This window comes from Electrona antarctica (assembly GCF_951216825.1).
Source record: "Electrona antarctica genome assembly, chromosome: 2".
Taxonomy (NCBI): domain Eukaryota; kingdom Metazoa; phylum Chordata; class Actinopteri; order Myctophiformes; family Myctophidae; genus Electrona; species Electrona antarctica.
The window spans coordinates 14,790,622-14,818,598 of record NC_136807.1 but is presented as its reverse complement, the minus strand read 5'-3'; the positions used below and the strand labels follow the sequence as shown (position 1 = coordinate 14,818,598).

Below are 27,977 nucleotides of genomic sequence, written 5' to 3'. Positions count from 1 at the left end.
ACTACCGCGTTAATTAATTTGCTTATAATAAACACTCTAGAACCAAGGACTAAAGAGTTGATGAGACTACAGCATTAATTAATTTATAATAAACAAGGACATTCCCTGGATGAACACATTTTGAAATTATCGATGGAAATGTGGAAATATCAGGAGATGAGGGAGAGATATTCCTGATTTGACACCACACGAGAAAAAGGTAATGGCTGTATATTATAATTATAATAATAATGTAACTGTATATGGGTTTATACAGAATTTGAACTTAGATGTGAGATTAATTTCAGTGGATGTGATACAGATCTAGTTTAATAATGTGACTATCTGTTGATACAGATATTAATTTCAGTGGATGTGATGTAGATTTGATATAGTTTAATAATGTGATTCTTGATACAGAGTTTGATACAGAGATTAGATGTCAGTGGATGTGATCAGTACTTAAATAAAACTTTGAGGTATTTGTACTTGACTTGAGTATTTCCACTTTCACTTCTATTCTACTATACATCACAGATCCAAATATTGTACTTTTACTCCACTACATTTATTTGGAGTTACTAGTTACTTTGTAGAATTTTATTATTATTACGAAACATACATTAACCACTTCAGCCCTAATGAGTACTTTTACTTTTGGTACTATAAGTACATTTTGATGCCAATACTTTTGTACTTTGTCTGACTTTTACTTGTAACAAAGTATTTCTATATTGCAGTATTGATACTTTTTCTTAAGTATAGCCTAAAACAATTGAGTACTTTTTCCCAACACTGCTCATGTGCTACTGGATGAGTTGTATTGTTTGTGTGGGTGTGTGTGCGTGCGTGCGTGCGTGCGTGGTATTGTTGTGTATTGTATTGTGTGTAAAATGACAAAAGAACCTTGTTAGGTGGTTTGTTAGATGTTGTGAACTTTGTGGGAGAGACTTCATGGCTGCTGTGCTGCTGTGCGTGTGCGTGTGTGCGTGAGTGCGTGGGTGCGTTTGTGTGTGTGTGCACTAACACAAATCGGCACCGTCCTCCCTTACATTAACAATCCCTCCACTCACCTGCTGGCTATGGCCAGCTCTGTCGGAGCGAGGTGCTGGATATGTCAGGGGACAATAACCCGTGTTCGTTTTCTGTTTTCTTCTATTGTTTTTAATCTCTGCTGTACAGATTATTTTCGGAATGTGAAAAAACAACCACTTAAATGGGTCTAATCCGGTAGAAGCACAATAAGGAATATTCTTTCAGAAGGCAGCATTGCGAGACATGGCCAGAACCAGAATTGTTTTTTAGGGGGTCGCCAGCCCAAAAGGTTGAGAACCCCAGATCTACTGTGTGGTTGTCATGGCTGCCAGTTGCCACCTGACATCGTGTGAGAGTTCAGACTGATCCACTAGATCGTACTGAATAACTGCCAGCCTGCAGCTTCAGACTAGGACTCAAGTCTAAGACATACAGGTCACCGGCTGAATCTCTTCCTCCAAAGATGCGATCTCCCACCATGCAACAGCACTCCAAAAAAGTCAGAAATGGGCCTTTCCCCTTGGGCTCAACCCTCTTCCAGGAGAAGCTCTCGGGACTGAATTTCCACAGATCATTGAACTTCTGGTTAGCGTTGCAACCACCAAATATGTACAGCTCTCCATTGTAGGCAAAGGCTGAATGATAGCAGCATTCTTCTGGAAGAAGCTGTGCAGAAGACGTGTTTAGCCAGAGGTTGGTCTCTGTGTCAAACACTCTGACGATGTTGTAAATTCTGATGCCGCCTGTAGCTCCCAAATACAAACATCTTTGTCCCGATGATGGCGGCCGAGTGACCACATGAAGCATGTGGTGAAGTGCCTCTGGTGTTAAGAAAAGACCAGACCATTGCGGAGGTGTCCAACTTGTATTTGTCATTAGTCATACAGTCATTAGTCTACTGTAAAGTCAGGCTGCTGTATCCTCCATGGATAAACATGATCTTCCCAAAGACACAGGCTGAGTGGTTCTTCCTCGCCTCTGGGACAGTCCCATCAACCCTGGGTTTGAACCATCTGTGGGCGTCGACATCAAATGCATAAAGCACATTGTAGAACTCCCATGCCCAATGCCCCATGCCTCCCCGGATGTAGATGACATCTTCTACCAGCACAGCTGTCTTTCAGTCAGTATACCTTACTGACTGAAAGAGACTCCATGTTGATGTCAGTGATAAAGTACCTTTAAAGTTACCTTTAGAGGAGCTGTTCTCGCATTGAGGTCACCGCAAAGTATAATTTCACCACTAGGTGTCATATTGTTTCAACTTGCATACAGGACCAGGCAGCAGACCAATAATATTGTTTTAATTTGCATACAGGAGCAGGCAGCAGGCCAATAATATTGTTTTAATTTGCATACAGGAGCAGGCAGCAGGCCAATGAAATTGTTTACATTTGCATACAGGAGCAGGCAGCAGACCAAAGCAATCGATGCACAGCAGTAAAGATGGAGGCGCTGTTCAGAGCAGCTGTGATGGTTCTGTTCTGGCATCATGTCTGTGGCCTGGATGTACCTCTGGAAAGTAAGTACTCTATTGTATACCTTACATATAAAGGTTAAAAATCACACAGACAAAGCCAGGCATTGGATGGGCTAGTGCCACTCAAAAATATGTAATTTAGATAGCATGTTATTTAGCCAGATGCCAGATCCATTTGTTTATCTGGTATGCTATAGTTTCAATGTACAGATTATCATTTGTATAGTTAGTGTATTGTTTAGACTGATCCTATAGGTTCTTGGTTTGCCAGGGATCGTAGTTTACTAAGACACTACACCATATCTCTGCATTCTATGTATGTGTTTACATTGTTTATTGTAAGCTACTGTGGATAGTAAATTGTAAAGTAATGTAATAATATAGTCATGCAAATGATTTCTCTCCTCTAGTCAGACAACCTCCCACCATCATCAGACAGTCTCCTAAGGACCACATCGTTGACCCTAAAGACACCATGGTGATAGAATGTGAAGCTAAAGGAAACCCTCTGCCAATGTAATTATATTATTATCATTATTAGTGTCAACCAGACCAGGGGTTCTCAACGTTTTTGGCCGGGGACCCCCGAAAATGCTTTGGCAACGTCTCGGGACCCCCGCCCCGCCCCCTCCCGACCCCCAATATAAATTGACTGCTAAAATAACCTTAAACCATTTTGGGCGGGAACCCCTTTTGGTGTTTTAAGCATTGTTATAATTTAGCTATTTAAAAATAGCAGATCTACAATCTACAATTGTTTTTGAAAATAATTTGGGGACCCCCTAAAATAATTTGGCGACCCCCCGACCCACGGGTTGAGAACCCCTGAACCAGACTATAGTTATTGTCACACTTTCTTATTTTCCTTTTTCCGGAGTAACCTTTCCAAGTATTGAACTCTATGCTTTTGTCTGTGCTTTGTTTTGTTGTTTTGTTTGTTCTTTTTTCTTGTGGTTGTTATTCTTTGTTTTTTATGTTTCGTCCAAATGTTGATTGTTTTGTAGACCCAGTACATGTTCTACGTTCTTATGTAAGGAGGATAGGCATACATAAGCTTTAAGCTTCTGCCTATTCCTTTTCGATCGTGTTTAAAAAATCACACCCGTGTGAACTGAGTGGTGTAAGGTCTGTCTGACGTAATTAAATCACACCCGGATGTGATTTCACAACTGGCTTTTTTTGTGCAGAAAAAATGAGCATGGTTGCTACGGTCATCCAGTTCACCCGGGTGTGATTTAATTACGTCAGAAATTATTTTGAACATAGCAACCATGCTAATTTTTTTCTGCACACAAAAGCCAGTTGTAGGAGTGGTTTACACCACTCAACAAAAGCCAGTTGTAGGAGTGGTTTACACCACTCAAAAAAGCCAGTTGTAGGAGTGGTTTACACCACTCAATAATATATATATTTTTTTTGTAATTTTCTAAACTAAATAGATCGAAATAAACCATTCATTCATTCAACCTACCTAACTTCCGCTGTGATTGGCCGAGCTTTGCATAACGTTTGTAGTAGCTAATTGGCTGTTGTTGGTTACGTAACCAATCTATGTTTTACAATCGTTTTTAAAGACATGAATTCCCTTGCAGGGGCAGATGGCCAAACTATTCAAGCGTTATAGAAGTTTTCAAATTAAGGGGGGGCCTATGTAAGTGACTGCGGCAACCACACTTTGCAATTCTTCTAGTTTTTATTAGTAGTGTGGTTGCCGATAGGCAAACAGACAATTGTTATTGGTCATTTTGTTCTCTCCTCTGACTGGATGATGTTTACACGCCCCTGGCTATAATTGCCCGCACATGATTGGACACTATAAAGTGACATCACAATACGTGTATATGTCCCGCCCTCTTCTGATTGGACAATATTCCTATAGAGGCAACCACACTCGCAATTCCCCAGGATTTCATCTTTCTAGTTATTATTACTAGTCCATACCTCCCTCCCCCTCTCCCTCTCTTTCCCCCTCGCTTTACCTCTTTCTCTTCCCAAGTTCTATTGGCTCATGTGGCGAACCCGTTATGTTATGCTCAGTCAATCACAGCACGCAATCTCAATCTCAGGACGTCCACTTATTTCGTCCTCAAATTTTGTTGAGGACGCAATCTCTAGAATGATTAGTTAAGATTATTGTTACAGATTCTCATGGAGGCGTAACGGGCGATACTTCAACGTGGCTCGTGACCCTCAGACGTCGATGAGGAGAAGGTCTGGAACGTTAGACATCTACGCCTGGAACAACCCTGATGAATACGAAGCTGAATATCAATGCATCGCATCTAATGAGCATGGATCTGCTTATACACACAAGATCATCCTGAGACTATCCAGTAAGTTATTATAAATCATCAGTGTGGTTGGCCACACTATTGTTATTGTCAGTTTATTGTATGTTTCTAGAGTAAATTCTGACGTCATGTGGGTCTATGGGGGTTTCTATTATTATGTCATCATGCTGATGCCATAATAATTTATGGTACCAGAGTCTGTGAGGGAGTGGCCATGGTACCAGACTCTGTGAGGGGCCACTCTCACACATTTGCGTGAGCTGGCAACGTCTTGAAATTCACAGTCATGCACATGTCGTTCAGATAGTGGCCAAGACTAGCAGACCTGGTTATACATCACTGAGACTATAGTATATGGACACTAGCTCGTCAACTGGGTGTAGTTGAAATTTAAAAGTTTGATAATCATCATTGTTATAAAGCTGAAAAACTGTTTTGAATCAACAGTTTCATACATTATGTAATTGTTTCCAGGACCACCACTGTGGCCCAGAGAGATCCTAGAACCAGTGGTGATCAGTGCAGGTCTACCTCTTGTTCTGAAATGTGAGCCTCCTCCTGGACCCCCGAGACCAGAGACCTACTGGATGAATAGCTGTAAGTAGTACCCTAATACCCTAACCCAGAGACCAGAGACCTACTGGATGAATAGCGGTAAGTAGTACCCTAATACCCTAACCCAGAGACCAGAGACCTACTGGATGAATAGCTGTAAGTAGTACCCTAATACCCTAACCCAGAGACCAGAGACCTACTGGATGAATAGCTGTAAGTATAGTACCCTAATACCCTAACCCAGAGACCAGAGACCTACTGGATGAATAGCTGTAAGTATAGTACCCTAATACCCTAACCCAGAGACCAGAGACCTACTGGATGAAAAGCTGTAAGTAGTACCCTAATACCCTCATACCCTAATACCCTAACCCAGAGACCAGATACCTACTGGATGAATAGCTGTAAGTAGTACCCTAATACCCTACCCTGACACTGCATTTCCCACAAAGCATTGCTGTGTGTCATTACAGGTTCCTTCGCCAGGCCATTCAATTGGCCCATTCAGACTGCATTTCCCACAATGCAACCTGTCCGCCAGGACCGCAGGGTGTCTATGGGAGTGAATGGAAATCTGTACTTCTCCAACGTCCTGTTCAACGACTCTGTGAATGATTTCTGCTGCAACGCTCGCTTCCCTCACAGGAACGCTGTTCACCAGAAGAGACCCGTGGTGGTCAAAGTGCTCACCAGTAAGTTAGCTTGTAGATCTATTATTGGCAACTGTTTGTCAGGTGAAAGTGAATGCTGACTAATGAAAGATCATGAAATGTAGACGACCTAGTCATAGTCACCACCTATGCCTAGATTGGCTGCCACACACGCTGCCTGAGCCAATGGGAGTGTAGTATGAATGCCCGCCTCCTAAGCTATGCCACATGCACCGCAAAAGAGCTGATTTCCGCAGCGAGCAAGCTGTACGACCGCAGCCTTGAAGCGACAACAGCTGCTAATGTTATGAGCTGGAGAGCAGGAAAGCCACAACAAAACACTTGAACCACACAGAAGTCGGAAATGAACACAAACAACGGCCACAAGGTTGCGCCAGAGAAACGTACACGTTACTAAAATCATAATAATAATAATAATAATAATAAAACAAAGACAAAGTGGGGCAACGGAGACAGCCTCTTTCACCTGACACATTATATAATCACTCCTTGCTTTGTTTTTGTTTATTTGTTCAGGCAAGACCACTCTCTTTTTCAAGGACGCCTACAACATGATCACAAGTTCACAACATATACAAAAATGAACAGTAAAAACATCATAATACAGATACATGAGAGCTGTAATCCTTCCTAAATGTCTCTAAAAAGACCAATCTATCCTACATTTCTCTATAGATAACAATCTATCCTGGAGTTTGTTCCATTTGTCTGGAGCATAGAAGATGGTCAATGTTCATTCATGGAGTGATGAATCTAATGTGTGTGTGTGTGTGTGTGTGTGTGAGCATGTCTGATAGTTTTACATTTTAATACCATCAGGAACAAGCCGTAACACTAATTGTTTTGCTTAAAAGATAACTTAATTCACTCATTGTCAACCTAAAAACCTAGTTCATGTAATTGGTCCTCATTATAAAATGTACGTTCATGATTAATTAATCAATCAATCAATAAATCAATTGTACCACTCACTTTCCCCACTAGCAGCAGTAACCTTGTGTATTAATTATGACAAACTAATGGACATATGCAACCTGCTATTTTTATTTCAGACAATCCCCTAAAATGACTCAACATTTTTCTCCACATTGTGGTGTGGTTGTGGTGAGTCTTGTGCTCCTTATGCGTTTTTCTTTCTTTTTAAAACTTGCTTCGCTCAAATAATCACACTCTGCTTGTGCTGATTTACTATTTGTTATCGTTTGTCAGGAACCTTTGTTGACTTGCTGAATTGTGCATGCGTGTGGTGGTTGTCTCTCCAGTGCGCTCCATAAAGGAGGCTGCCCCCTCCTGGTTGTCCCCTAAAGGTGCATCCAGCAACATCCTGGTTCTTCAGGGAGAGGAGCTACTGCTGGAATGCATCGCAGCAGGAGTGTGAGTGTCAACACGCACGTCAACACGCACGTTTAGGACGAGTTTTTGAGAGGTTAAGGTTAGCTTTAGGCATAGTTTTTGAGAGGTTACGGTTAGGTTTAGGCCTTTATATGTTTCATCAGTTTCAATTGAAACGGGCCTCCACCCCAGGGGGGGGGCCCCCAAGCCCCCCCCCCTGCACAGAGGCCCTCTCTCTCTCGCCCCGTCTCTCTCGCTCACTCGCTGCCTTGCTCTCTCCCACGCTTTTAAGTTACACCTATTTGCTGTTATTAACCTGGGTAAAATGTGCAGCATTGGGAGGTAAAGGGGAGACACTTTATTGTGAAGGGACAACAGGATGAGGAGAGTTGTTGCTGGCATAATAATTTGTCAAGAGTGATGGGGTTGGGGCCGTGATGGGGGGATATGGGGGCCTCATTTTGTCTTGAAACGGACCTCAAGATCCCTAAGGCTGCTCCTGGGTTTAGGCATCGTTTTTGAGAGGTTACGATTAGGTTTAAGGTTATGTTTAGGCGTAGTTGCAAAAGCACAACAAAATAATTCCACCGATACACTTGGGTTAGAGTAAGGCTGAGCTCACACCTTTCATGCAATTCTCTGTGCTCGTTGGGTGTTGTGTCATGGCCGCCCAGCGGCCCAATGCATTTCCAATGGAGGTCACATGGTTTGACCCAACATTGTGTTGTGTGAGGGGGAGGGGTGCATTCGCTGCGCCCCTCCCCCTCACACAACACAATGTTGGGTCAAACCATGTGACCTCCATTGGAAATGCATTGGGCTGCTGGGCGGCCATGACACAACACCCAACGAGCACAGAGAATTGCATGAACCGTGTGAGTGCACCCTTAGTCTAGTCTTGTGTTGCCAGACTGTTGCCTCTCGCAATTTTCAAATGCTTCTGTCATACAGTCTGGAGAACGGAAGCTCTGATCAAGAGCAAGCGATAAAGTGGAAGTGAAGCCTCCTCCCCACTTCCATTTTGTCTTTACAGTCGCACAAATGTATCCTTAACATAAATCAAAATCATCTGAGCATATATAGCTTGCTGCTTAGCAGAAATTGAAATTAAAAAAATAAAATGTAAAGTTTTTTTTAAAATGGCTGGCATCTACCTTAGAGATAGGGTGAGAAGTTCAGTCACGCGAGAGAGACTCGGAGTAGAGTGGCTGCTTCTTCGCCTGGAAAGGTGGTTCGGGCATCTGGTTAGGATGCCTCTTGGGCGTCTCCCTAGTGAGGTCCTCGACCCTGGGGCAGACCAAGGCGCAGTTGGAGGAATCACATCGACTCAGTGGCCTTGGAATACCTCAGGATCCCCCAGGCGGAAGTTACTAATGTTGCTCTGGAGAGGGAAGTCTTGAGCTCTCTGGTGGAGCTGTTGCCCCCGCAACCCAACTACGGATAAGCGGTTGAAGATGGATGGATGGATGGATGGATGGATGGATGGATGGATGGATGGATGGATGGATGGATGGATGGATGGATGGATATTTTAAAATATATATTTTGTGAACCGAAATGCCAGCTTCCTGCCTCGGATTTTCGGGAGGAGGTTGTAGTTCCAGACACTATTCGGAGATTGTGGAATAGTTGTCTGGCTATATACGCGAGAGTAGGATTAGCTTAACCATCAATAAAATAAAATAAAATAAAATAATAAATAAAATAAATAAAAGGAAAAACAAGGAAAGATTTTGAAACGACCATGTGGTGTGTGGACAACGTTTGCGTCAGAAAGCTTTGAGAGATTTCTCTTCGCTGCTGTGAATGACCTTGTGGATGACCTTTGCCCCTCGCATACAGGCCCACTCCTCACATCAGCTGGCTGAAAGACGGAGAGCCCCTAGCGGTGACGCCAAGGATGAAAGTGAAAAACTACAACAAGATGATTCAGATCCCCAGAGCTTCGTTCGATGACCAGGGTGAATACACCTGCACCGCTACCAACAAACTACGATACATCGAACACACCATCGCTGTCCGCGTCAAAGGTCAGTTATAAACTACCACACACACACACACACACACACACACACACACACACACACACACACACACACACACACACACACACACACACACACTACGTATCAGTGGTGGAAAGTAACTAAGTATACAATTTTGAGGTATTTGTACTTTACTTGAGTATTTCCAGTTTCCAATACTACTCCACTACATCTCAGAGACAAATATTGTACTTTTACTCCACTACATTTATTTGAAAGCTGTATGTAGCACCCCGGTACTGTCTTAAAGGGAATAACGGGGCGTTTGAGTTTGTTAACTTAACCTCTGTATAACCCTGTATTTATAGAATAAACCACAAGGCTGATTAACTTGACTTGTTCTGCAAACTAGCAGATCTACAAGCTCAGTATACCTATTTTTAAGAAATATACCAGACCACACTTTAAATGTAAATCAGATTTACTGATAGGGTTAATAGGTTATTTGTTTTTACAACAGTGTTTAACCCTTTTTAAATGTTAAGAAAATAATAAAAACATGAAATATACAATACAGTAGACAATACAATACAAGAATGGTAAACCCTTTTTTAGAATGAACCAACAATAGGCCTTGTAATATAACCAAATAGGCGCAAGCCTTTAAACCGGTTAAATCAAATTAAGTTCCTTAATTACCTTCAATAAAACCAAACACTCTTGACTTGGCTTAAAATAAAATATAAAAAACGTAACTCTCCCAATCTTTACATTTCGTAGCAAAATCCCTTTTATAGTTGGAGGCCATCGATATTGTCCTTTTCTTTTTGCTGAGGTTTGCGTGATCTGCGCAAAAGGACAGTTAACCCATTTTGGGCGGGAACCCCTTTTGGTGTTTTAAACATTATGTTATAATTTAGCTATTTTTGAAAAATCGTGAAAATGTAGAAGGATTTTTTCAGGATTTAGAAGGATTTTTAAAAGTTTTGAGGTCAGGCCTAAATGGGTCAAATGATAAGGGACAATATCGGTGGCACCCAACTGTACATGACTTTAACCAAAATCAGATTACTATTCCTAACTAGCAGATACAAAATACAAAGTACTAAACACACAGTGGGCCCACACTCATACGGTACACACACACAAACCAAAAGTTGCAGGCCTGATCGTGGTGATGGTGGGGCGATGATGATTTAATCCTCCGTCCTTGTTGATGAGCAAAAGTCCTACTCACAGTTCTTTGTCAGATCTGTAGAACAGTTCGTGAGGTGGTGAGATGTGATGAAGCCGAGCAGACTGCAGGAACGTCGAATCCTCGTCAGGAACACACTCCAAAACACAGTCTCTTAGAATGAGCCAAAGTCTCCTCTTGTTGAGAAACTAACTTGCTTTCTTCACTCAATCCAAACACATGTTACATTACCACTCACTTAAGACTTCTTATAACTCACTCAAACAAAAAAGACACAAGAATCATGCACTGTGCATCAAACTATCAGAAAACTTCCACTTCACTTCTGTGTCATGTCAACCTGTGTCAGGTCATACACTCTGATGAATCTGTTCAGTAATCTTCCACTCACTCAATATTCTCTCTCCTCCCCACTTCACCTAATTGAGAAACGCCCAATCAGAACACATCACTGTGCCACTTGGGGGCACGGTGGCACAGTTGGTAATGCTGTTGCCTCACAGCTAGAAGGTCCTGGGTTCGATTCCCACTCGGGGCGCCGTGGGTGCTGGCGGCGTGTTTCCTCCTCCTCTTCATCAGTGCCCATACCCGAGGCGGGGTTGGCGAAAGGGCCTTTCTGTGTGGAGTTTGCATGTTCTCCCCGTGTCCCCTAGGGTAGGTACCCTCACAAAAAACATGCAGTAATCCTGGTCTCTAAACTGCCTCCCCCTGGCCAGCCGGGGCGCCTGATGGAGGGGAAAGGAACTGGTCGGAATAACGTGTTCCTTCCACGCGCTACGTCCAACCAGGGAAACTCCCCCCTGTCAGGTGTAAAGGAGCAACTTGGACACTCAGGCATGAAGGAAGCATGAGTTCAAGTCCGTTGCTCTCCCCATGTCCCCCATATATGGGGACTATAGGTTGGCGGAGGGTGTGTAGAGCCCAGGATCACATTAGATAATTGACACAGGGGTGAAAAATGGGTTACAAAATCGTGGGATAAAAATTATTTAAAAAAAAAAAGAACACTTGATCACACACCAATCAGAATGAAGAACTCCAGTACCTGGTTAACTGTCTCATTAACCCTGGAACACACCTGTTCAACATTGCACCTCGTTATTGGGTTTTTTCCACAGTCTCTCCTATGCATTTTACCCTTTAACTGCTATGAACGGCATGCATCGTTTTAAACACAAGTCCTGTACTAAAACCTATTTATTTAGAGATCTATTTATAACAGACAACTTTTGATTAAAGGCATACATTTTTAAATTAGTCAACTGTTTTAGAATGACTTGTATTATGTATTAGAGTATTAGAATAGGGCTAAGGGCATGAAATAACCACTGGGCTACATGTAGATTTGGAATATTATTACAAAAACATACATTAACCACTTCAGCCCTATATACATTTCGGCAATTTGAAAATAGCCGATCTACAAGCTCACTATGCGTCGTGACACATGTGTGACACATTGTGAGCTGCTATTTAAAAAAATAAAAAGATATGCACATGCACACGCTCTACAGTGGGGGGACAAGCAACAGGCCAACAGCACACGCACCAAGGCACGCCCCGCTCGATCCTGATTGGAGGAAGGCCCCCTCTATCCTGATTGGATGAAGGCCCACCACCGGGTTTTTTGACTAGGATTTTTTGACCCCTGCGGTTCACTGGGGATGGGGGGGAACTAATTATATGGTCAGCACACTCTATAGTAGGGAGGATTATCCCAAAAAAAGAAAAAAAAGGTTATATTTGAATTAAGTGAAATCACTGAATATACCTTTAAGTAAAGAATGTGAGTACTTTCCCCACCACTGTTATACTGTATAATGACATGTACTTTCAGCTTCTCCGTTCTGGTTGGAGATACCTACAGATCTAGTTTTGGCTCCGGAGGAAAGCGGTCGTTTAACGTGCCGCTCTGATGGGGTTCCTCGACCTTCCATTCGCTGGTTCATCAACGGAGAGCCAATCGAAAGTAAGTATTTCAATTATGTATTTATTGTGGGCTTGAGTAGCGAGTCCACTATTGTTATCATAAATCAACTTAATTCTCCGGGGCCGTTTGCCCCTCTGGGCTGTGATGTCATGTTCGTCAACCAATAGGAAGACAGAGGGAGGGGGGCTGTGACGTCATGTGGGTCAACCAATAGGAGGACAGAAGGAGGGGTGCTGTTGCGTAATTCGATTGTACTGCCTGCCTGATTGGCCTACCTACACTGCCTGTCTTTCCCCCATGGTCCTCCGAGACACGAGGTTACTCCGTGGGAAATAATACAAGTACAAGGGAATGACAGCTTGGCACATGCGACAGTACTTAACACTCAGGACGCCAAGACGCTTCATAACCCGCCAGATGACGGGTTAAGATTTTACCCCGAAGGTCGCCATACCCGTCATATGGTGGGTTATAAGGTTTATATCAATTCCAACCAGCCGAAGCTCAATACTAACCTTTTGTGCTGTCCAGGCTGCTATACAGCCCCTATACGTTCTTCCCATCGTGAGGATCAATGCACGCGCACCCCATAAGGATCCACTCATTGTCGTTTCTTTGCTGCTTGTTTTCTCAGAAAAATACTCCAAAGTTGTTGTTTTTGTCCAATCCGCCCGACGTTCAGATGTAAATAGTGATTTTTGATCGCATCACGCCCGCCATAATACCGTTTGTGGCAAAAGCTAAGACATGTCGGCTGCTGCTCGTACAACGTTTTGCTCCTCCTCTCGCTGTGTTGGGCTGTGTACACTAACTCTGGGGGAGCCCGGGTTCGAACTGGCCCTGGGAATCCGGCCACTCTACCCCTGAGCCACCGCCGCCCCCGCCAGCCGGGGTATTACCCAGTAAGGCTTTATATAATATTTATAAATATTGTAATGTGTGTTCTCCGTACAGCTGCCATGGCCCACCCCAGCCGCCAGGTGTCTGGGGACACAGTGACGTTTCGTGGGGCGACGCTAGAGAACACTGCAGTGTACCAATGCAACGCGTCCAACCAGTACGGATACCTGCTGGCCAACGCCTTTGTCAACGTGCTACGTAAGTGGTTAACGTCTAACTCTGTGGACTGTCTGGTCCTATCCCGGCTGTACCCTGTGCGCAAAAGGTAACTGTGTGCAGTCTGAACTACAAGTATCCATGAGTTCACAATAACACAACACAACACAAAACAAAAGCATTTTAACCATATAGTCTTATGGATATGATGCACTTATATATTTGATAAAGCGAAGGCTTTAGATTTTGTTATCATTCTCCTTGTATCTAGTCATGCACACTGTAGTGTGTGTATGTGTGTGTGCGCAAGCTGACCCTTTCCCCTGGGCTACAGGGAAAGTTGAATTCACACTAGCATGTGTCTTCTGTGGGGGGGGGTGTTCATTCTCTAGATTCAACCCTCGTATCCTCGTTGTGTTGTTTATGTCTCCAGATTCTAACGGTAAACGGTAAACTGATATATGGTCATCAATGATACATTTATATTTTAGATTCAACCCCTCGTATCCTCGGCCCTCGGGTGGAGCACGTGAGGCTGGTGGAAGGAACTCGTATCTTCTTAGACTGTCGCTACTTTGGTTCGCCGGTTCCTGAGCTACGATGGTGAGAACATTACCTACACAGCATTACCTATACTTTATACATGAGTTACGATGGTGAGAATGACCTGTTAAACTTTATATCGCGTTAAACTCTGTTAAATCTAACTTTATACTGAGCCATGATGGTGAGAACATTACCTACCTTTACCTACACATAGCCATACTTTAGCTCAGTCGGTAGAGCACTCGCCTTTCGATCGCAAGGTCATGGGTTCGATCCCGAGCACCGCCAACTCAGTGTATGAGTAGCACGGCTTGAAGTCGTGTCGGAAAGTACTGGGAGCTGATGGTAGGTGTTGCGCTCCACCTCAGCAATCCATCTCCCAGGGGTCTAGCGCATTGTGAAACGGGGATAGACTCCCGCACCCTGGCTGATACCAACAATAAGCTCTCTGACTTGTGTGTGTGTGTGTGTGTGTGTGTGTGTGTGTGTGTGTGTGTGTGTGTGTGTGTGTGTGTGTGTGTGTGTGTGTGTGTGTGTGTGTGTGTGTGTGTGTGTGTGTGTGTGACTGTGTGTATGTCTGTGCGTGCGTGCGTGTGTGTCTGTGCATGCGTGCCCGCCCGTCCACACAGGTCCAAGTACGGCCAGGGGAACCTGGAACTTGGGAGCCGGTATAAGGTTCATGACAACGGCACTCTGGAGATCAAACGTCTGCGTTCAGACGATGAGGGAACGTACGTCTGTGTGGTCAGCAACGTAGCTGGACGAGATGAGAGCCAAGTCCGAGTGGAAGTCAAAGGTTAAGCATTGTGTTTTCAAACAGAAATAATATTATATTATATTAATAATAATCTGTGCTAAAGTACAGTTGATTTAAGTCAGCTAAAATACATTTTGGCGAGCCTTGATGGTGTCTCTTCTCCACTAGTCCCTCCCTAACATTTTAGTCTAGTTTCTATTTAGTTTTAGTAATCATAGCTTAGTTTTTATTTAGTTTGTCAGTGAAAAAAGGTAGTCAACCAACATTTTTAACCATAGTTTTAGTAGATATGATCATGATTACAGAAATGATCAACTGTAATGTTTATGGATCTATTACCCAACAGAGCTCACGTACAGTGAACTGTAGTGTGTCTTTTCCCACAGTGAACTGCTAGCCTGGTTTCCAGCCTGATTCGCTGTGTTTCGTGAATTTGTTTTGTCAATTCGTTACTCAGTCTGGTCAGCCTCCTGTTTGACTTCATAACGTCACCTGTTGCGTAACAACGTTGTTGCTGATACGTCATCAGCCAGCGCCACTCTGTCCATGCTTTTCTCACCATTGAAAAAATTTGCGCCAGTTCGAGACTTGAAAATAAAACCTACGGTAAAAAGTAAACACTAATTTGATTCAGTAGTCCACTATGTCAGATTCAGTAGTACAAAAAACTAACCATAGCAACCATGCTCCTTTTTTGAGTGGACAGGTACACGAACATACAGACAAAGCTGGTTGTTGGAGTGGTTTGCACCACTCAAAAAACTGCCGGATGTGTGGGGTGAGTTTATTGAATGATAAGGGGACGTGGCATGGCAACAGCAGTAGCTGTGCATTGATACAACGTCAAACTGGTGTTTTTGTCCCACACCACAAACCAAGCAGAAGCCTTGGATCGATTACCTTGGAGATAGGAGACTTCAGGCTGAGTAGCGATGTGACAAAACAAATTCACAGAATGCAGCGAATCAGGCTGGAACCCAGGCTAGTGAACTGTAGTGTTTGTATGGGTCTTTCCCCAAAGTGAACTGTAGTGTCCCCCCCCCCCCGCCCCCCCACAGAGCCCACAGTGAACTGTAGTGTCCCCCCCCGCCCCCCCACAGAGCCCACAGTGAACTGTAGTGTCGTCGTCGTCGTCGTCCCCACAGAGCCCACAGTGAACTGTAGTGTCGTCGTCGTCGTCGTCGTCCCCACAGAGCCCACAGTGAACTGTAGTGTCCCCGTCCCCCCCCACAGAGCCCACAGTGAACTGTAGTGTCCCCCCCCCCCCCCACAGAGCCCACAGTGAACTGTAGTGTCCCCCCCCCCCCCCACAGAGCCCACAGTGAACTGTAGTGTCCCCCCCCGCCCCCCCACAGAGCCCACAGTGAACTGTAGTGTCCCCCCCCGCCCCCCCACAGAGCCCACAGTGAACTGTAGTGTCCCCCCCCCCCACAGAGCCCACAGTGAACTGTAGTGTCCCCCCCCCCCACAGAGCCCACAGTGAACTGTAGTGTCCCCCGCCCCCCCACAGAGCCCACAGTGAACTGTAGTGTATTTCCCCCACAGAGCCCACATTGATCGTTAAGAGGCCTCAGAACACGAGGGTCGTGCGGGGAACAGATGTGCGGCTGGAATGCAGCGTAACGTCTGATGCCACGACAACCGTTTCCACCAGCTGGATGAAGAACAAAAATCTGGTCAGCACTGGATGGAGGTGACACACTTTTAATAATAATAATTAAGTGTGCCTGCCATGCAATGGCAAAACACTTATTGTAATCTGCCATTAATATTCTTCCCGCTAAATTCGACACTTACAGTACAGTAATAGCGCCCGCACAGTTGACACAACCCCCGCAATATATACATCAAAACATGAGCCTCGGCCGGGACAAAGTCATTCATTCTTGCCGTTTACCACGTCCACGGCGACGCAAGAAACAACACAAAAAGAACAGAAAACATCACCTCACTGTACCACAATTACCTTGCATACTGTTAGGTAGAAACATGATTTAAATGTGAAACATTTATCACAGTTTGGGACGAGAATGGTTAAGAAGTCAATCCCACCACCGGATTGGGCTAAAACCATCCGCGTATATTTTATTATATTATTATGTTTCAGGATCTCTCTGGATGACTCCAACCTGGTGATCACCAGTGTGAACATAGTTATATTATTATTAATATATTGTATTATAATATTATATTATATATATTTCAGGATCTCTCTGGATGACTCCAACCTGGTGATCACCAGTGTGAACAGAGCAGATGAAGGGAACTACACCTGCCTGGTGCAGACTGACATGGAGACCAAGTCTGCCTCTGCTCATCTCATTGTGATGGGTAGGAACTCTAAATCCTAACTCTAAACCCTAAACCCTAACTGCCCTACCCTAATGCTCGCCTCATCATGATGGGTAGAAGCCCTAACCCTAAACCCATTTTGGAACAGAGTTGCTTTTCGTTTATCATTGCGCAAGAAGCATTCCCGTGCAAAAGTTGCTATCTTCCGGCACCATGCAGCCTAATGGACTGCATTTATATAGTGCTTTTCGCCAAGGCGTTTTCCATTACAATGTACTTCACATTCACACACCGATGGCGGAGGAAACCATGTAAGGCACCAACCTGTTCATCGGGAGCAGTTGGGGGTTCAGTGTCTTGCTCAAGGACACTTCGACACTTTTGCCAGGGGGAGCTGAGAATCGAACGTGGAACCTTCGTATTCCAAGACGACCGCTCTACCTCCTGAGCCACTGCTGCCCCAATCCCTAAAACGCCTGTGCTGATCGTGTGTTGTTTTTAATTAATTACATTCAATTTAATTAATTAATTAATTAATTAATTAATGCATTGCACTTAGCATGTATTGCGTTTTTAATCAAGTAATTAATCTACTGATCATGTGTTGTCTCTGTCAGATCGACCGGACCCTCCCACTAGTCTGAAGCTCTCCGATCCTTTTGAACGCAGCGTACGACTCACCTGGATCCCAGGAGACGCCAACCACAGTCCTATTACAGGTAATACAGTCTGAAAACCCTGAATTATAACATAGTCCTATTACAGGGAATACCAAACGAGTCGCCCCTTTACCAACTCGCCCCGGGCGTACAGCCAGCGGAACTGTGCAGCCTGGTGTTCCTAAAGTCTGCGTGAGGTCGGAGGAAACAATCGTGGGGCGAGATGGTTTAGGGGCGACCGTACCTGATATGTACTGACAGGTACTGTCTGAAACACCTGGATTATAACAGTCCGATTACAGGTTGGAGCACCTGGATTCTAACACAGGCTGCTAAAAGGATAACAGCTTGTTTCCATTGTGGTCCTGTAACAAATCATTACTTATTTATTATGAACCAGGTAACAGTTACGGACCCATAAGGGTCCACTTGGGCCTCTGGTGGTAAACCAGTGTATCGCATTCATGCATTGCTATCCAATCACAGAGTACATAATTCTGTACGTTGCAGATGATTGGTTGTTGTTACTGTCCAATCACAGAGTTCCTGATTCAGTACGACGATGACGATTGGTTGCCGGGGAAGTGGAGGAACCTGTCGTCGTATCCGGGCAGTCTGAACTCGGTCATGTTGCAGCTAACGCCGTTCACGTATTACGCGTTCAGAGTGACCGCCGTCAACGCCATCGGTCACAGTCGTCCCAGTCGAAGCTCCAGCCGCTTACAGACCAGCGGAGCACGTGAGTCGGATTGCTTATTAAAACTATAGGGTTGTGTTTGGCTTGGTCGAGCGTCTATCTATACGAAAAGTTATGTCCCTTATTGAAATAATAACTGTATTAACAGATGTTTTGTCTCACAGCTCCAGATGTGATTCCAAGGAACATCAAAGGAGTGGGAACATGGAGGAACAACATGGAGATCAGCTGGGAGGTAAACATAATTTCTTTATGGCCTCTGACCTACTACAGAGAATGGAACTCTTACCTACAGAGAATGGAACTCTTACCTACAGAGAATGGAACTCTTACCTACAGTTATGCGATGTTGTGACTCTTATTATTCATTATTATAATTGCTATGTTGTGGCCTCTAAAACAGAGAGTGGAATGGTCCTGGTGGGCTGGAAGAGGAGATAATGTGTAGATCAGAATGTATAAATGATACGGCGGCAACGCAGCGCAGTCGGTAGTGCTGCCTGTCGCCTCACATCTAGAAGGTCTACTAGCTCTCTAGATTACATAATTTTAGACTTTGCATCCGCCTGCAAGGTCGTCGAGGCTAGGGCAGGGCTAAGGTGGAGTCTGAAGAGTTGAGCATTCAGACTACTGCGGAAGACTGGGAGTTAACTATAATTATTAACCAGACAGGGCCTTGTGGTTAGAGTGTCCGCCCTGAAACTGGGAGGTTGGGGGTACAATCCCCAGCTGGGTCAAACCAAATGGGACCCAGTGCCTCCCTGCTCGGCACTCAGCATCATTATTCCCGAGCGCGGCACGGCTGCGGCTGACCGCTCCAAGAGATGGGTCAAATGCGGAGAACAAATGTCACTGCCGTAACGTGTGTTACAAATCATATGACTTTGACTTTATTATGTTGTTAGCCTCTGACGTACAGAGAGTGGAACGGGCCTCATCTGAAGTACCTGGTCTGGTGGAAGAGGAAAGACTCCAGAGAGGAATGGAAGAACGCCACCACCAAGTGGCTCAGATATTATATCTACGACGCGGACACCTTCACGCCCTACGAGATCAAAGTACAGGCAGCCAATGACTTTGGTCTGGGTCCAGAGTCTCCCGTTATCACCGGATACTCTGGAGAGGACCGTAAGTCTGACCTACCTTATACCGACTTGGTTGCATGTCCAAAAAAAACCTTTACTTTTTCAGGAAACGGAGAAAAGAACGTGTTGTATTCATTATTTGTGAGTTCAATGCTTTAGGACACAAGGGTGCATGGGATTTTTCCACCTTTTTTACAGATTATGAAAGTACAGAATGTAAGCTTTCAAATGCTGTGTCATTCAATGAAATCATAAAGTATTTGAAGAAGATATGCCTTAAACTTGTTGAACCAGAATACGTAAAGGCAATGTCCTGCAAAGATTCCACAGTTTGTAAAACGTCTGGATCTGGCGCCTAAAATGGAGAAATGGGTGCTAACTACATTTTGTTGGCAGATATTGCATTATATAAATAATGCAGAGTGAAGCATGTGAAATAAGGGCTAATAAATAAATGAATATTCTGTGTGTATTTCAGGTCCTTCAGAAGCACCTCTCAACCTCAGGGTTGAAGACATAGAGAGCACCCAGGTCACAGTTCACTGGGACCCCGTGGCCAGAACATCCCTGATGGGAGAACTGAAGGAATACAAGGTGATCAAGCAATCAATCACATTTATTGATTTATCTGTTCAGTCAATTACACTTATATACAAGGTGTTCGACTCACCATGCATTAGAGTCTATATTTGGTATACACATGGTTAAAAAAATAATAATATTAGTGCTGTCCAGCAAATCACATGATTTATCTAGTTAATCGCCTCATTAATCACAAATAAGTCATCCGTTTTTATCTGTTCACAATGTACCCTTTTCAAGTATTTTATAGCCATCCATTGCCAACCACTTATCCGTAGTCGCGGGGGTAACAGCTCCACCAGAGAGCTCCACACTTCTCTCTCCAGAGCATAGTTACTTCATTCTGGGGGATCCCGAGGTGATCCAAGGCCATTTTGGAGATATAATCACTCCATCTGATCCTAGGTCTGACCGGGGGTCTCCTTCCAGTGGGACGTGCATCGAGGACCTCCCTAGGGAGACTCTCAAGAGGCATCTTTACCAGATGCCCGAACCACCTAAGCTGGCTCTTTTCCAAGCAAAGAAGCAGCGGTTCTACTCCGAGTCTCTCTCGCGTGAACTTCTCACCCTATCTCTAAGGGCAACCCGATCTCACAAAAATACAGTGAAATAACACGGATTGGCAATTCCGTACATACTAGAAAACCCCCAAATTCATACATATTACACTGAAATCCTCCCCATAGACCGTGACGGAGGGGTGCCGTCTCAAGCGAACTTGAGCAATGAGAGCCTCCACAGAGCGAGCTAAAGCGAGCCATCCTCCCCTCACTTGTGAAGAAGACCTCAACTCCGAGATACTTAAACTCCTTCACCTGGGGCAATGTCTCATTCCCTACTTGGACTGCACAATACATTGGTTTCCTGCTGAGAACCACGAGTTAACTTTTTACACTTTATTTCAAAAATATAGTTGTGTGTTTTTCCAGGTATATTATTGGAGAGACAGCAGTCAGGTCAGATGGCTGGGGGTCAGCAGGGGTTTGAAATCTAAGTTGTTTCCCTCGGAGGGTCCCGACACCTCGGGGGTCTTAGAGGATCTGTTCTCCTACAGTAACTATAAGATGTACATCGTTGTGACCAACAACCGATATGAGGGTCCAGCCAGTAATACCATCCCGTTCTCTACACTTGAAGGAGGTAGGTTTATTATTATTGTATTATAAACTCATTCAAATGTCCCGATAGAGAATGATAACACATCGTCGTCCCCTAGTCATGTGCTGAGTGTGTGTGTGTGTGTGTGTGCGTGCGTGCGTGCGTGCGTGCGTGCGTGCGTGCGTGCGCAGTTCCATCTGTTCCGAAGAACTTCAGGATCCAGCTCAGACATCTGGACACCATCTATGTGGACTGGAGTCTTCCTGCAGAACCTAATGGAGTCATCATAGGATACACCTTAAAGTACCAGACAGGTAACATTTATATCTCAAACACACTCTGAAATACCTGTAGGAACCCTACTACTAACCCTAACCTAATGGAGTTATCATATAGGATACACTCTGAATTACCAGACAGGTAATATTTATAGCCTATATTTGAATTGCCTTAGAGCAGTGGGTTTCAACCCATTTCATATCAAGGTCCATTATTTATTCGGCATTTGAGCCATGGACAACCATTTGATGAGATTTAGCCTCTCAGACCCCCAAAAATAATATTTTTTTTGCCGTTGGATAAGATTTTGTCCATAATTAGTCCATCCCCAACCCGTCCTTGTATAATAGGCGCACGTTAGCAGCGATGAGACAGGGCAAGATGTCCTTCTCCCCCATAGAGATGCATGTTAAATGACGGGTTTTCTCCATGTAAATAATCGTATAACAGTATCCAACAATCAACTTTAACGACCGTCCGATGGGAGTTTTCATTTAATGCACGGTAAGACTACCGTGATTCGTTTTATTGCCATCACCGTGGTGGCTCAGCCGTGTAACTTTCCCAACATTAAGCTGTGTTCAACAACACAGCCATGCAAAATTACATTGACAGCTATGAGGTGGCGAAAGCTTGCCTAGCATAGCACTGGTTGCTAAACTATTTTGGATTGGCATTGGACAATCGCTTTTTGGGGTGGGGTTAATTCTATGCTGTATTGATGTTGGTACCATAAGAGAGATAACAGGCAAACATTGATCAAGTAACAATTATGTGTAGACTTAAGAATTAAGTCCCGCCATTTTTTAAACACTAATTTAACTCGAGAGCGAATAATGAAACGAACCAAATGATCTATGAGGGTCCATTTGGTTACTAACTCTCCATCATATCATTTAGCTGGGGACCACCTGGAACCTTGCACAATGTTACACGTTACTACATATGTTAACAGTGTTCTTCTTCTCCACAGTAAATGCGTCCAGGGGAGAGGAGAGTGTTGAAGAGTTTCCTCCCAATATCACCAGCTACACGTTGCGTCGCTACGACCGCTACACTCGCTACAGGTTCTCCCTGGCGGCTCGCACCCGAGAGGGCACTGGAGACTGGCACACTGAGGAGTCTCTGCACTACACCACCGAGGGTATTATTATTATTTTTATTATTATTATTATAATAACCTGTGTGGAGGAGTCTCTGCACTACACCACCGAGGGTATTATTACTATTATGATTATTATTATTATAATAACCTGTGTGGAGGAGTCTCTGCACTACACCACCGAGGGTATTATTATTATTTTTATTATTATTATTATAATAACCTGTGTGGAGGAGTCTCTGCACTACACCACCGAGGGTATTATTATTATTATGATTATTATTATTATAATAACCTGTGTGGAGGAGTCTCTGCATTATACCACAGAGGGTATTCTTATTATTATGATTATTATAATAACCTGTGTGGAGGAGTCTCTGCACTACACCACCGAGGGTATTATTATTATTATGATTATTATTATTATAATAACCTGTGTGGAGGAGTCTCTGCACTACACCACCGAGGGTATTATTATTATTTTTATTATTATTATTATTATAATAACCTGTGTGGAGGAGTCTCTGCACTACACCACCGAGGGTATTATTATTATTTTTATTATTATTATTATAATAACCTGTGTGGAGGAGTCTCTGCACTACACCACCGAGGGTATTATTATTATTATGATTATTATTATTATAATAACCTGTGTGGAGGAGTCTCTGCATTATACCACAGAGGGTATTCTTATTATTATGATTATTATAATAACCTGTGTGGAGGAGTCTCTGCACTACACCACCGAGGGTATTATTATTATTATGATTATTATTATTATAATAACCTGTGTGGAGGAGTCTCTGCACTACACCACCGAGGGTATTATTATTATTTTTATTATTATTATTATAATAACCTGTGTGGAGGAGTCTCTGCACTACACCACCGAGGGTATTATTATTATTTTTATTATTATTATTATAATAACCTGTGTGGAGGAGTCTCTGCACTACACCACCGAGGGTATTATTATTATTATGATTATTATTATTATAATAACCTGTGTGGAGGAGTCTCTGCATTATACCACAGAGGGTATTCTTATTATTATGATTATTATAATAACCTGTGTGGAGGACTCTCTGCACTACACCACCGAGGGTATTATTATTATTATGATTATTATTATTATAATAACCTGTGTGGAGGAGTCTCTGCATTATACCACGAGGGTATTCTTATTATTATGATTATTATTATTATAATAACCTGTGTGGAGGAGTCTCTGTATTATACCATCAAGGGTAAAGTAGAATCTGAAATAATGGGACATCAGGTACATGTTGGTGCTAATCCTTACTGAGACCATCGCTTTGATGCGGCGGACATCCACACGTTAGTCATTTTATAGCACCTAAATAAAAAGGCATTCAACATGTCTATCGTGCTCCAGATCTTCATTCAACATGTCTTGATGCATGATGATATATTATTTTAGTGCTGCACGATTAATCGGAAAAAGATCGCGATTTAGATTCAGACATCTATGCGATCTCAGCAAGAATCGTGCAGCACTAGTTGGATGTCCAATTCATTTTAGTTACTCTTATATTTTTGCTACGAGAGAGAGACTTTAAGAGAGGTTTAAGTCAAGCACTTTGATGTTGTCTGTTTAAACTAAGCCACAGTAGTTGGTAACAGGTGGCGGTGCCACATTTCTACGGTACTAATGTTCAGCAAACTACAGACTAAAGACAAATATTTTCATGGAAAAAAATGAGAATTGTGTGAGAATCATGATCTCAATTCTTGTGAGGGAAGATCGAGATTCACATTTGAGCAAGAATCGTGCAGCACTAATATATTTATGTATTTTCAGCGTATGCCAGAGACCAGGTGGACATCAGTACTCAAGGATGGTTCATCGGTACCATGTGTGCTGTAGCCGTCATGGTTCTCATCCTGCTCATTGTGTGTTTCATCAAGAGGAGTCGAGGAGGGAAATATCCAGGTAAGAATCCATGTGTATTTTAGTATTTATAATCTAGGTGTTGTGTTTGGTGGAGAGAAGCCGGATGGAGAGGTTGATGTCTGTCACTGTATATGTACTCTCTCATGGGTTCGATCCTGGGCACCGCCAACTCAGCATAACATGGCTTGGGTGCGCCAAGTCGTGCGCAAGTTCTTCGAGCTGATGGTAGGTGTGGCGCTCGACCTCAGCAATCCATCTCCCAGGGGTCTAGCGCATTAACGGGGACAGACTCCTGCGGTTTATCGGCTGATACCGACAATAAGCCACTCCCGACTTCTAGAGCCTTAGATTGTTGACAAACCAAGATGCATGGGACACAGTAACAGCTTATTGTGTCTCTTTCAGTTCGAGATAAAAAAGAAATTTCTCTGGAACCAGTGGATGACATGAAGGATGAGGAAGGAACCTTTGACTATCGGTGAGTTTTACACAACAAAGACTTGGATATAAACTATCAGGGGATTATATGAGGGACGGAAGCAACATCTAGCAGACCCTAGATATCTATGATGTCGAACTCATTACAGTGGAAGCAATGTCAGGCCAGACTCTAGAGATATATTAGATGTAGGCCTACTGTGGAAATCCATATTTACAGCCTAGATGGAGTTACAGATCATAGATACGCCATAGACACGTGAAAGATGACTGACATTATGTTACCTTCAAAACCCACCTTGTTACGATATGAATTATTCATAGCATAACAATCAGCAATGAATAATTCATAATATAAAATGTATATTTCATATTTTATGAATGTAACTGTACATTATGAATGTATTGAGACACTTCTGCACAGCTAGCAGAGAAACACATTAAACTATAGTTATAACAATAATGGCAATAATGTCCATATTGTTTGATAACCTAATTATGTTCTCATTTTGCCTCTCATCTATTCTCTTTCTATCTACTCCACCCTTCTCTTTCTCTCTATTCTATTCTTCTTTACCTAAATCAACCTTTCCTCTAAACTTCCATTCCTTCATCGGATATCGCTCCAGGTCTCTGGAAAGGTATGCAAAGACTAAACATTGACTCTATTGACAAAACTGAAACACATATTTACACAGTAGGCCTATGGTATATATAATATATCTTTAATCAATTAATTATTCACACACAATATGAAGTGTATTTTCATATTAGGTAATATTCATGAAGTTTCTGTTTGATGGTGCAATTAATTTATATTTGTATTCTCATGCAAACTATTAATATTGCAGGTTAGCACGTGTGTCCACAATGCCCTACTCACGACGGTACGTATGAAATATTATAAACATGTACACTTTTGTACTGTATCATTGTATGTATAAAATATGATACAATACGTACGTTGTCCAGATATTGGCATTCAATACAGTTGATGCATGCAGATATTGTAGCTTCATAATCATTAAGTTTACATGCAATAAAGGTGTGACACTTAACAGTGGTCAGTTAAGCATGCGCGCGCGCGCGCACACACACACACACACACACACACACACACACACACACACACACACACACACACACACACACACACACACACACACACACACACACACACACAAAACCAACAAGCTCACAACAAGTTTCTCTGTGAAACCTTGTGAGCTTGTAGATCGGCTATTCCATCTCTGCTCTCATTGGCCAGAGAGCAGAGATGGTTGGTTATCAAAGTGTCTTCCTATTGGCTGAGCTTTAAACTGCCATAACTCTAATTCCTCGCATCCAAGATGGATGTGCCCACTCGGTCTTCCTATTTGCTGGGCTTTAAACAGCCATAACTTCAGTTCCCAGTATACTATAGGCCTTAGGCCTCACTCACACCTTCGCATCTAGCATACAACATTGTTGGATGCTAGATGTAAACAAAGGGTAAGTGGCATGGCCGCCCCAATGCATTTCCAATGGAAGTCACATTTTTGTTGTACGGCTTTCGGCTGTGTTTCAACTGCCCCCCTCCCCCTCATACAACAAAAATGTTGTGTCAAACCATGTGACTCCCATTGGAAATGAATTGCGAGCTTGCATCAGTAAACAAGTCTCATGCATCAGCTATACAACAATCTGTTGTGCACATGTGAGTGAAGCCTAAGGTCTGACTCACACCTTTCGATCTAGCATACAACATTGATGCATGCTAGATGTAAATAAAGGGTTTGTTTACATCTTGCCCCAATGCATTTCCAATGGAAGTCACATGGTTTGACACAACATTTGTGTTGTACGGCTTTCGGCTGTGTTTCGACTGCCCCCCCACCCCCTCATACAACACAAATGTTGTGTCAAACCATGTGACTCCCATTGGAAATGCATTGTGAGCTTGCATCAGTCAATAAGTCTCATGCATCAGCTATACATCAATCTGTTGCGAAGGTGTGAGTCAGGCCTATGGCTTCACTAACACCTTTCGATCTAGCATACAACATTGATGCATGCTAGATGTAAACAAAGGGTTTGTTTACATCTTGCCCCAATGCATTTCCAATGGAAGTCACATGGTTTGACACAACATTTGTGTTGTACGGCTTTCGGCTGTGTTTCAACTGCCCCCCACCCCCTCATACAACACAAATTGTCAAACCATGTGACTCCCATTGGAAATGCATTGTGAGCTTGCATCAGTCAATAGGTCTCATGCATCAGCTATACAAACACGTGTTGTGTCAAACCATGTGACTTCCATTGGAAATGCATTGGGGCAAGATGTAAACAAACCCTTTCTTTACATCTAGCATGCATCAATGTTGTATGCTAGATCGAAAGGTGTGAGTCAGGCCATAGAGTCCCACAGGCAGGGGTGGGTCTTTATACGCAACCCTATCAGGGTTTTGAATGACGCGTCGTAGAGACCCGAAACTCTGCCTACCCCACACTCACACTTAAGATTTCTAAGAAATGTTGTTTCTAGTTAAACAAAATATATTTATATATTTTATAGAGATGAGTGCTCAATCCATGGGCTTGCATTATAAGCCATGATGAATATAATGAAACATTTATAAACATACATATTATAGAGAGGAGGAGAGGAGCATCCAGAGACCTGCGCTAGAGGCCATGATGATAAAAAGGAGCGACAGCGACGACAGCCTGGTCGAGTACGGGGAGGGCGGAGACATCCAGTTCAACGAGGACGGCTCTTTCATTGGCCAGTACACAGGAAGCAGGCGGGATGTCAGGGAGGAGGCGGACTATGGAGAAAGTCTGGAGCTGCACTCTCCCATGAGTGCCATCTACAGCCTGGCATGAGAACTATATACAGCCTGGCTGGCGTAGCGTTTGAACCACCAACGCCTAAAAAAACCCACTCAAACCCTGACATGGGTACCCCAGGGGTCTGCACTTGGTCCGCTCTTTTTGCCCCCCCCCCCCCCCCCCCTCTTTACCAAATGTCTT

The 27,977-nt window shown here is 43.4% G+C and overlaps 1 protein-coding gene across 1 annotated transcript; it reads left to right on the top strand.

Annotated features, from left to right (window-relative positions):
* On the top strand, positions 1 to 27,929 carry nfascb (neurofascin homolog (chicken) b). Its single transcript, XM_079519633.1, has 26 exons — positions 1 to 199; positions 2,419 to 2,536; positions 2,905 to 3,010; positions 4,637 to 4,827; positions 5,260 to 5,382; positions 5,814 to 6,032; positions 7,274 to 7,385; positions 9,186 to 9,373; positions 12,361 to 12,492; positions 13,408 to 13,551; positions 14,001 to 14,112; positions 14,685 to 14,851; positions 16,358 to 16,505; positions 17,019 to 17,143; positions 17,722 to 17,823; positions 18,305 to 18,502; positions 18,625 to 18,695; positions 19,366 to 19,588; positions 20,024 to 20,139; positions 21,057 to 21,267; positions 21,417 to 21,539; positions 22,478 to 22,648; positions 24,432 to 24,563; positions 24,930 to 25,002; positions 25,814 to 25,849; positions 27,599 to 27,929. Exons 2-26 carry the CDS (start codon positions 2,461 to 2,463, stop codon positions 27,828 to 27,830), a joined length of 3,531 nt encoding a protein of 1,176 aa, XP_079375759.1. The 5' UTR covers positions 1 to 199; positions 2,419 to 2,460; the 3' UTR covers positions 27,831 to 27,929.
* The last annotated feature ends 48 nt before the right edge of the window (positions 27,930 to 27,977 follow it).